General features: G+C 38.6%; 1 protein-coding gene and 1 non-coding gene across 2 annotated transcripts; one reads left to right on the top strand and one right to left on the bottom strand.

Annotated features, from left to right (window-relative positions):
* Positions 1–1254: 1254 nt before the first annotated feature.
* Positions 1255–1470, bottom strand: LOC114546267 (small nucleolar RNA U3). The gene has a single exon (XR_003691012.1). It is a non-coding gene; the product is annotated as a small nucleolar RNA U3 (small nucleolar RNA).
* Positions 1471–4509: 3039 nt separating this feature from the next.
* On the top strand, positions 4510–11061 carry trmt10b (tRNA methyltransferase 10B). The gene is made up of 8 exons (XM_028563662.1): positions 4510–4875; positions 5658–5766; positions 5900–5907; positions 8806–8958; positions 9897–9975; positions 10344–10411; positions 10590–10713; positions 10799–11061. Exons 1-8 carry the CDS (start codon positions 4732–4734, stop codon positions 10933–10935), a joined length of 822 nt encoding a protein of 273 aa, XP_028419463.1. The 5' UTR covers positions 4510–4731; the 3' UTR covers positions 10936–11061.
* The last annotated feature ends 213 nt before the right edge of the window (positions 11062–11274 follow it).

Here is an 11274-nt window from a genome sequence, read left to right on the forward strand (position 1 = left end):
CTGACCTGTAAAGGAGAACACTGCGAATAGAGTCGAAGTCCTCTAAATTTTTAGAGAATGAACCTCCATCTATAGAAATGTTAAACATCATGTGTGTGGCATGTTTTCGCCGGACCAACAACGCTGTGTTCACTTAAACTGTCCAGTTTGTGAAGATGCAATTCAAAACTCCAAGAGATTTCAAAGAAAAGCTACAAAAAAAAACAGTTTGTCATTGCACCAACAAGATCAAAACTAATTCCTTTCCTCTGTCCCGTATGAAGTTTCAGACCGCGCATGAACGCCGCCGGTCCATCATGGGGCAGGCTGAAGTGCGTATCCGAGACCGGAACGAATCCTCCTCCAGTTTCTCATGTCAGTCACTGACACAGAGGAGTGAACGGTTTTTTTTTTTTTTTTTTTTTTTTTTAAGTTTTGAGTGTTTCTCCAGGGCAGCGGAGCGGAATTTGTCCCAGCGGTCTTCTTGGCAGGTGGAGTACTAAAACCCCGCCTACTCTGGGCTACCAACAAAAAGCTCGGCAGACAAGCCCACACATTATTATTGAAAACAAAGCATATTCAAGCCTGGGGAAATACTCCACCACGCGTTTCCTCGGCAATAATCCCAACAGCAAAGCATGCACTTGTTTTTATGGAACAAACAGCCAGGTCATTTACTTTAGTAAACGCGGCTATAAACTCTGCTTTATATTGCCGGCGGTTTTCATGCCAGGCTGCTGCATCAATGTAGTTTCCATGGGAATTACTTATAATATCCTGAAAGAATGTCCAACAATGTAAAACGTCATTATGCAAGCTAAAAGTCAAACCAGTTTTAAGAAAGTGACCGAAATGTTGTTTAGTAAAAGTATTAAATCGCACAAAAAAATTAAGCAACGTGTCGGTATGCTAAAATTTAGTTTTCAGTAAAGAGTTAAAGTAGCCTGTTACTGTCCACTTTTGAATATTGCCATACAATTCTAAATAATGGGGTGCCACAATATTTGAACGTACCAATCTCAAATTTTAAAAACACTCAGTTAAAAGTAAAAGTCATGTGTTACATTTCTGAGTAAAAGTACATACGTATTTCATTATTAGCAAATGCACTCAACTAATCAAAAGTAACAGTACTACCTCAATGCAGAATACTAATGTCAGGAAGTTTTAGTTTGACAAAGTACATTGCATTAAGTATACAACTTCTTACTAAACCTATGTGAGACTTCTGTGATAACTTCTACTCGAATTATTTACTTTTAACATCATTACGCTACCACTCTGATCATACTCTTCCCCTCATTGTCCCCGAGGAGACAGTGAACGGTCATCAAAAGCAGAGAACACATGAAATACATCAAAGTCCTCTGCCCGCTTCGCGCTCAGGAAAGAGTATCATTCACTCTTCATCGTGGTTAGCGAGACCAAACATTTTAGAAACACATTTCTCAAGTCAGAAACTATAGAAATGATCCCTGAAAGTATAGTCTTAACTTTACCAACGCGCTTGCCCTACCACTAGTATGACGAACCTGGGCTTTACTGTCATGGTGCTTACATCCAAACACTACGCCAGATGTTATTACTAAGAAAATCATCACAAAGAACATTTTAAAAGCAATGGATGACACCGAATAAAAAACACAATATGCACATATATTTGCAATTGTTAGAACGATACTGAACATTAAAACGCATACTATACATTTTTAATCGTACCATGACAATATCTGCCACCGAAAATATATTTTAACACCGTTCAATCGTCAATACAAAGCACAGCCTATACAATGAAACTGTTCACAAGATAAAAGCACGTATAACATGTTTAATAATTTATGAAATATATTTATTACGAATACCCACAATGCTGTCTGGTAGCCTACCCCTCCTCCCGAGTCTCTCATTGGTTGCTGTGATGCTGCATGGCAGCGTGTTAGCTTCAAATGCTAACAACAACAGAGCAAAACCATTGTTTTTAGAGCCGACATTTTCAACAATCCTGAAGACGTGTACATTGGCTGAATGCTGGTGTCACATTATGGAACATTACTGAACATAGAAATAATGTCACAAAGTAAAAGACGATGATAATTTAACTTTAACGTTAGGAAGAGCTGGAATCCAGTGTGCACCTTCTTTTGGCTTCCGACTACAAACAAGACTACACGACTTCCTGTGCATGACCAAATAGCAGCACACTTGACAGAAACACTTGGAAAATAGTTTCAAAACGTCTTAATGACTAAACTTCTAGTCTAAGAAAACACAGATAACATATTTTACAACTTTATCTCACAACAAATTATTTAAAGCTATTAAGTTTTTTCTTTTGTAACAGAAAATATGTCCTTACTCATTTGAAGTTTTGTTATAACAAAACGATTAGGTGTTTTGGAATGATTTGCTGAAAGCAGTGACATAAAAAGCCAATACAATATGGATTCTTCCAGTAGTTTAAGAAGAGAAACAGAACATGTTGCAGTACAAGTCAGTAACAAGTAACGTTCTGTAAACTAAGTTTTTAGATTTAAAGCATTAGGCAATTACTCTTGTAGTATTGTTGGCTGGACCACATGGTAGATCTCTCCTCTACCCACTAATGAAGTAAGTGTAAGGGTAGCTGCAAAACGTTTTAAAACTTTATTTAGTAAAAAAAATAAAAAATAGATTGACATAGCACAACATCACACAACCGTAAATAAAATAAAAGGGATGAAAATATAACAATAGCTCGATTCTGCCAGCACTAATAACCCAAAAAGATGGCACAAGATTGATTTTAGCAGCATTTCACAATCATTACCTCAATGTTGACTTTTTTTCTCCCTTGTGTTTAGACATCCAGCATCATACAACAGTGTTCCCCTGCAACTATGTTCATGTGGATTTCGAAAAGTATAACTGATAAATATTTGAAGAAACTTTAAAGTGTTAATTGAGAATCCAGTCAACCTAGAAAAAACACTGTGCATAAGTTTTATAGTTTTCTGTATGCTTAGATACAACTTTTGTTCACAGCGCACATATTATTTACAGCCTATGGCAGCGCATGTAACATTACATAACGATTTATGAATGTTAAGGCTAACGTTAGCTTACATAGCGTGCGTTTCAAGCACTAGCTAGCTAGCTAACGTTAGCATTGTCAGTCCACCACGACCTTGACACATTTTGGAGCCCGACTGAAGGTTAATCTTAGTATCCTTAAACAGTTTTAACCACAACACGTGTTTTAAGAGTGTGAATATACGTAAATGTCTTTATAAGACAACCTTCAGACTAGTAACGGCATAACTTTGAGCTACCTAGCAACGCTAAAGAAAGTTTAAAAAGCCATCGGCATTTAACTGAACAGCCGACTGAAATTTCAGAAAATTATTCGCAGCTTCAAAGAAAATTAAAAACGCTTAACATTTTACATACGTTTTTAAACTATTTTTTTTTTACCATACAATAAAATTTATAAACTTACTCACCACAATTCATGGGCTAATGGTAAAATGTCCCAATAGCCGCGTTTCCATCAAACACATTCCGTAAAGAAATCGCCCCCCTTTGTGCATGCTTAATTGGAACAGGAAGGGGACGTTTACAAAGTTTAATTAAATAAAGTTTAAGTTGTATTTTATTTTATTCTGTGCTAAGTTTGAACTGGCTGTTTATTATTTGGTGTTATTTCTAAAAAGAGTTGAAGATGCAGTTTGAAGTGGAATAAATCAGGATAGGAAAGTAATGTAACAACCACCAAGGCAAATTCCTCATAAGTGTTACATACTTGGCAATAAACCCTTTCCTGATTCTGATGATGGTGAAAATATGTATCAATTCATCAAATAATGTTAAGTAGTGAGAAATCTATTTTTATTCGTATTCGCAATGATTTAGGAACATCCGTTCGCAGAGTGCTGTAGATATGTCCTTTCTGAAAGAAAAAAAGACTATAGATAAATCCAATAAGAATAAATAAAAACACTTTTTTCTTCTTCTTTTACTTTTTTAATCTTGTTAGTGAGCGATCGTATATTTTAAATGTAAATTTTCTTTTCTCATAGAACACAGACTGTCTCTTTAGAAAAATGTATGTATTTCAGTGTTAAACACATGTAACAGTAGTATGTCGTATAATAACGTGTGTAGCCCATGTATGTCTATTTCTTAGAACAATTCATACAGAAGAAAAAATGTATTTCCAATAAACCCATCGCCCTTGCTATATTAGAGAATGAACAGTAATTAACCTCTAGGATTCAATATAATACCAATTAAACTTATTTGGAGTTATATAGCCTATTGGTATTATACTGGCCTCTTCTGGCGTGTTAGTGGTAATGTAAACTGACTACTATTATTTTAAATATTACACAAAATAGTGAATATGCGATGTATGGCTTGCTGAATGTAGCCCTATTGTTTATTCTTCTCAAAATTCACATTTAAAGTATCAATCATTCAAAATTCATCGTCTGTCCCCGCCATAGACAGTATATAAGGTCCCCGCCCCCCTCCACTTGTTTACTCTGACGTCATTCACACGCGCCGCTCACACGGAAGCGACCATACACTTTCTTAGGCATATTATCCATGATATTATCACTCTTTCTGCCTTTTAGATCACTAATATGTTGCTTTAATGTGTCATTTAGTGGATTTAAGAAAAAAAAGCTATTATTTTGAAAACATTTAGCGTTACGATATCAACACAGATATGACTTTTTGGCTTGTTAAATGCCACAAATAGAAACTAGATAAATGTTGACTGAAATGGCACATATAGGCTCAGATGTGTGTGAAATGCAGCTGAATGGAGTTTCAGAGATGATGGATCTGCTTCAAATAGACGTGGAGACTGATGTGGTGGAAGACAGGGCAGGGAGAGAAGCTGCACCATTTTCAGTGAGTAGATTTTGTACTTGGCCTTCATTTGAAATAAACACTACTACTATTAACGTTACTACTTTAAAACCTCTTCAAGCTTGCATGTTTTTCCAGGGTAGCAGCTTCACTAACCATTATTTGATTGATTATTTCCTTTGTTATTTCATAATTATCAATTCTGTAAAATGTAAAAACAAAAAACATCAACCTATGAACATCATGGTTTTCCAGTGACAGAGTAATTGAAACCATGGAAGTTAAGCTAATTGAAACATTGTTTCTCTCAGGACCACAGTATAAAAACGTCAGGCAAAAAATGAAAACAGCAAGACAAAATATAAAAACATGGAGGTGCATCAAAAATCTGAATGCAATTAGTGATCTGAGTGTCTGAGATCCTATTTGATTTCCGAAGAAGTCTAATGTGTGCAGTCCTAAAACACCCACAGTATTCACATGACAATGGTATGTTACATATCAAAGCAGGTTAATCTTAATTTTTTTATTCAGGGTTGAAATCCTCATATCTCTTGTTTAGGTAATGTTTTTAGATGACTTTGGTTGATAAAATGCATGATTCTGCATGATTTCAGATACATTTGTGACCCAATGGGCTTATTAAATATTTTTAAAACCCTTCAAACAAGATTTTAAAAAAGCCTACCAAAGTTTACACAGATGCCTGGTTTCCATCTAAAATCATGTAGTATCCCAGTTATGTTTGTAATTGGTCTTAAAATACTGTATTTGTCTTGAGCTATTCTGCACTGTTAATGGTGATCTATCTGTTAAATGAACAGAGAAATGTGTTGAGGAAGCAGCGACACTGGGAGAGGCAGCTGGCAGCGAAGAAAAGCAAGAGGAAAGAAGAGAAGCAGCGGAGGAAGCTTAACCGTGAGCAGGAGTCAGGTACAGATCAAGCGAAGAGAATCAAACACTCATTTTGCTTTTGCATGAAGATTAAAGGTGAAAGTCATTTGAATTTTAACTCCAGAGCTTCTATAACCAGAACACCTGTCTTTCCTGTGATTTTGTCATACAGGTTCCCGCGCAATTTACCAAACGATAATCCTCAAAAGAGCGTTTTGAGGCTCAAACAGGACTCAAACTCATATGACAGACAGCAATCACAAAACAGCATTTAACTGAAACATCCTGTTTTTGAGCTCAGTCCACAACCTTTTTGACTCAAACTCTTTATGGGTATTGAGTCTTTGATGAAATATGACAGACAATGCATGTCTGAGAGACACTGGTCATGTAAGATTTCCACAAAAACAGCATCATTAACAATTTTCTTTTTTAAACATCCTGTTTTTGTGGTCCTTAGCCTGTTTAGAGGACCCCTGGTTTAGAGGGTACAAACCAGCTGGTTTTATTTCAAATAATGGTTTTCCAAAGAGATACTGTTTGATTTAAACTGCTCATATTATGCTTTTTGGCGTTTTCCCTTTCCTTTATTGCGTTATATATCTTTTTTGTACACGTTATAGGTTTACAAAGTGAAAAAGCCCAAAGTCCACCACAAAGGGACTTACCATCTCCAACAGAAAACACTGTTCACAAACTACTCCAAACAGCTCTATTGTAGTCCAGCCTTTACTTCCGTGACGAACATGCGTCACTTTGTAACACACGTTATAATGCTCACCTAGCTGCTAGCGTGGCACTCCCTCATACTCTGCTTCTGACTGGCTAGTAGTCCTCACCTAGATACTGAGCATGTGCGACTCCCAACAAAGATGGAACAGAAGGGAGATGCCTCACTCTGTAGCTAAAACAGAGAGCTCAACACACAGGCTGAAAAGAGGAGCTGCAGCAATGTGCAGTAAAACAAAAATATGGTGTTTCTTGAAAATTTAACCATGTAAACCTATTCTGGTACAACCTCTAAATACAATTATGAACCTGAAACTGAGCATAATATGAGCACTTTAACTGTCTGCATAAGTTCACCCACAGTACCTTAAAGGGGTGATAAATTGCAAAACCGATTTTACCTTGTCATAGTTGAAATAACGACAGTTTGGTGGGTAAATAGGACATACATTTAAGCTCAAAATCCCATGACACCCTTTTACTATGAAAATCTCATATTTTGAAACTGCCGCTGAAAACGGGCGAATCTCAACAAAGCTGGAAGTTGACGTCAACCTCTCAAAACCTGTACCTTTGTCAGCCCATGGGTGTATTAAGAGAATGGTCACGCCCCAACATTTACATAGGCTACACAACTGACCTGAGATCAGGTAGTCTTCTGAATCTAGCTAGGTCACGCAGATCTCTGCTATTCCATTACAAAATTCACTTCTGAAACTTTTTAATGCGAGAAATCAACTATGTAAAGCTCAAATATGGGCCGTTTTACAAAAATGGATGGCTGTCGGAGTTCAGCGGCCGGTGCTGCCTGGGTTGCTACATCGCCGCCCTGCCTGTCCTCCGTCACAGACCCCGGGCCTGCTCTGAGCTCGATTGAGCTCGGCCGGCGGCCCGGTGCTCAATAACTGCGCAAACTCACCCTTTTCTGAGTGACTGGACTACCAAACGCCGCTGCCCTGACAGAGCTCCAGGGCCTGCAACTCCCTGTTCTCCCTCCCCTCTTCCTGCTACCGGCCGGCCGGTGAGTGACTGAGAGCGCGGTCAGCGAGCTTGTTATGCCCGCAATCTCATACCGCAGCCCGCAGGTTCCAGTTAATCTTATAATGGATATGTGTGTTGAGTTATTTAAACAAACAATCGGGGAAATAAACGCCTCTTGTCCGTGAGTCTCATTGATAGAGCCGCGGTGAGCTGGAGTCCATCAATGAGAGCTAGCTAGCCGACATTCACAAAAATGCATTCAATTGAAATCGGACAAGTGTTAGCTAAGCTTTGTAAACCCTTGGGGAACCTGTACCATTCATTGCGAGACAAAATTCAAACTGTAAATATACTATAGTTATGCCGAAAGTGTAGATAGCTAGCTAGCCGCAATCATTTCCCATTGTATTCAATGGAACACATAGCTAGCAGCTGCTCGTCCTACAAAGACGCCTCACGTTCATAAAAATGCCTTAAAATCAAATCGGACACAACGGTTAGCTTTATAAGACATTGGGGTAGATGTTATATAAGTGGCGTGACGAAATTCAAACTGTAAATATACTATAGTTATGCCGAAAGTGTAGCTAGCTAGCTGCTATCGTTTCCCATTGTATTGAATGGGACATATAGCTAGCCAACTGCTCGTCCTACAAAGACGCCTCGCGTTCATAAAAATGCCTTAAAATCAAATCGGACACAACGGTTAACTTTATAAGACATTGGGGTAGATGTTATATAAGTAGCGTGACGAAATTCAAACTGTAAATATATTATAGTTATGCCAGCGGCCGGCCGCAGAGCCCCGGTAGTGCAGTATCCACAAAGGGTGACTTTGCCCTGGGTATGGAGCCCAGCAGGCTGCCGCTTTTTCGTCTGACTGTGTGGAGCTCCTAAAGTCCGACACGTCTTACCAAATTTGCAATTAGCCGTACATTTTCGTAAAACGGCCCATGTTTGAGCTTTATATAGTTGATTTCTCACATAAAAAAGTTTCAGAAGTGAATTTAGTAAGGAAACATTGCAGTGTCTGGAATATGAGATTCTGTCGCGTCTCTAATGTGTGTGTATTGGGGATTCGCTCAACCAATCAGCGCGCGTCTCTAATGTGTCCGTATGGCAATTCGCTCAACCAATCAGCGCGCAGCTCATCTAAATATTCATGGAAATTCCATATTTGGAAGAAAAGCTCTTGTTACAAATAGGGCCAAAACACAGGGATGCATAAGGGCCAATAAAATATCAACTAGGCCATTTTCAGCCCAACCAATGTTACATACCCCATTAGGAGACCTTCAGGAACAGTGTGAAATACCCTATATAATCATTCTATCACCCCTTTAACTATTTGTGTGTTGTCTGGTTCAGGAGATCAGTCGACTGGCTGGCCAGTTAAGAAGATTGTACGGTTCAAACAAGAAGGCGATTCGACCATTTCACCTTCTCCTGACAGACCTGAGAGAGGACAGCCGTCTCTACAGAGAGTGCCTACGAATGAACGCAGGCTTCCTCAACTACATGGTGATTATTGTTGTTAAAGGTCCCATGACATGGTACTCTTTGGATGCTTTTATATAGGCCTTAGTGGTCCCCTAATACTGTATCTGACGTCTCTTTTATATAGACCTTAGTGGTCCCCTAATACTGAATATCTGAAGTGTCTTTCCCATAATTCAGCCTTGGTGCAGAATTACAGCCACTAGAGTCAGTCCCACAATCAGCTTTCCTTAGGACGTGCCATTTCTGTGTCTGTAGCTATTGAGGAGGAGACAGGGGGGGGCAAGGTGGATGTTGGGGATGTGGCCTTGACCAGCTGCCACTTTGCTCGTTTGAAAGCCATGATGTCTCTCTTTCTAATGGGCAGGCCAAATTCTCTGGGCAGGCAAAGCAGAGAAAGGGGAGGTAACCTTCCTCCTTATGACCTCATAAGGAGAAGATTCCAGATCGGCCCATCTGAGCTTTCATTTTCTCAAAGGCAGAGCAGGATACCCAGGGCTCGGTTTACACCTATCGCCATTTCTAGCCACTGGGGGACCATAGGCAGGCTGGGAGAACTCATATTAATGTTAAAAAACCTCATAAAGTGAAATTTTCATGCCATGGGACCTTTAAACTCAACTTCAACTTCAACTTTCAATTGTATTATCCTGAAGGAAATTTGATCTGCAGCAGGCATCAAACCACATCAAGGACCATGACAAACATAAAATACTGACAGCACAACATTTTCACATCCTGATATTCACTGGTAAATATTTCTGGGAGGGAAAATAAAGCTGGACATATCTTTAGTAGTTGTTTTGCCAAATTAAAAGCTGTGCAATAATCTGGAGACAAGTGTTTTAAGTCTTATTTTAACTTTAAATACATAACATTGTACATAATGTGGGCTAATAATAGTTTGAATATTTAGCAATAATAGTTTGAATATTTAGTAATTTTTTGTACGTTTATTTCAGATGGACATAACAGAAGAAAGCTGTCTGGACCTTTTTTCTCCAGAAACTGTTGTCTACCTCACACCAGATGCTGAAGAAGGTTTGAATGATGTCTCAATGGAAGAACAAATTTAGTTGAACTATTTTTTGCGGCCAGCAGAGGGTGCATTCTGACCACATTCATGTGGACCATACCACTACAACTTTTACTACTGCTACTATTTATACTACTACTAGCACTTTAGTCAATCCAAACACAGAGATAATGTGAGGGTTAATTAAAAACCTCATTGAAAGCTAAATAATACATGGAAAATGAGAAGAAAGTTGTATATTGAGCCAAAAAAAAACTGTTTTTAGGGCAAAGCTACATAATGCTATATATATTCGCATGTCCATATTTACTGTCTTTTCCCATTAGATTTTCTTTAATAATATTTTTTAAATCTTTTTATTTTTTTATTTCAGCTTTAGAAACAGTGGATGCCGACAAGGTGTACGTTCTCGGTGGCCTTGTGGATGAAAGCATCCAGAAGGTATTGTACATTCAGACAGGTTATAACTGCACAACACAGACATCCCACAACTCGATTCAATGTTGGTTTTCTTTTTTTAAGTCACTATATAAGTAACTTTCTTTTCTGTTCAGGTCAAATTAAATCCAGTAGCGTTTGTCATTAATGCAGTGACATCACTGTCGTCTCTCCCCTGCAGAAGTTGAGCTTCTCGAGGGCCAGAGAACTGAGCGTCCACACGGCAAGGCTGCCCATAGACGAGTACATGGTGAAAAAAAACAATGCCAAGAATTTCCACTCAAAGATCCTGGCTGTTAATCAGGGTGATACATTGCATTTGATTTGCAAGACAACTGATGCTATTCTGTATTTGTTATTAATGGAGTCTCTCTCTCTCTCTTTCCACAGTGTTTGACATCTTATTGACTTTCTGCAAAACCGGCAGCTGGACAGAAGCCCTGCAGGCATGGTTCCCCCAGGGGAAGGGTTATGTTGTTGCACCAGAGTTTTCCCTACCACTCTCCGTCCCTCCATCACAAACTTAGCATAGGGATTCATTTTCAGTCATGATTTACACAGAACCCTTTTTGTGTCCATGTCACTTACGTGAGGGGAGTTGATACAACGTATGTGCCCGGTTAAGGAAATAAATAGCACACTGTTGTTTAACATTTCTGGGTATTGTTTACTTTTACGAACAAATGTAATATTGTTTATGTCTGGAAATGTTTAAAAGTTCTCATCTGACTTTTTAATAAAACAGTGGAACTTTTGTATTTTTACACTTTTTTTGTTGCGTTCAGTAACACTGAGGGCCCTATCTTGCACTCAGCGCAATTGCCTTTGTACACTGACTTATGTATCGTTCCTATTTTGCACCCGAC

This window comes from Perca flavescens, chromosome 19, assembly GCF_004354835.1.
Source record: "Perca flavescens isolate YP-PL-M2 chromosome 19, PFLA_1.0, whole genome shotgun sequence".
Lineage (NCBI taxonomy): Eukaryota > Metazoa > Chordata > Actinopteri > Perciformes > Percidae > Perca > Perca flavescens.

Excerpts from the sequence above, each read along its gene's own strand:
- trmt10b (XM_028563662.1), top strand. The coding sequence starts at position 4,732 with ATGTTGACTGAAATGGCACATATAGGCTCAGATGTGTGTGAAATGCAG. Across the intron at positions 10,412-10,589 it reads TGGATGAAAGCATCCAGAAG|AAGTTGAGCTTCTCGAGGGC; the intron begins GTATTGTACATT and ends TCTCCCCTGCAG. Across the intron at positions 10,714-10,798 it reads GATCCTGGCTGTTAATCAGG|TGTTTGACATCTTATTGACT; the intron begins GTGATACATTGC and ends CTCTTTCCACAG.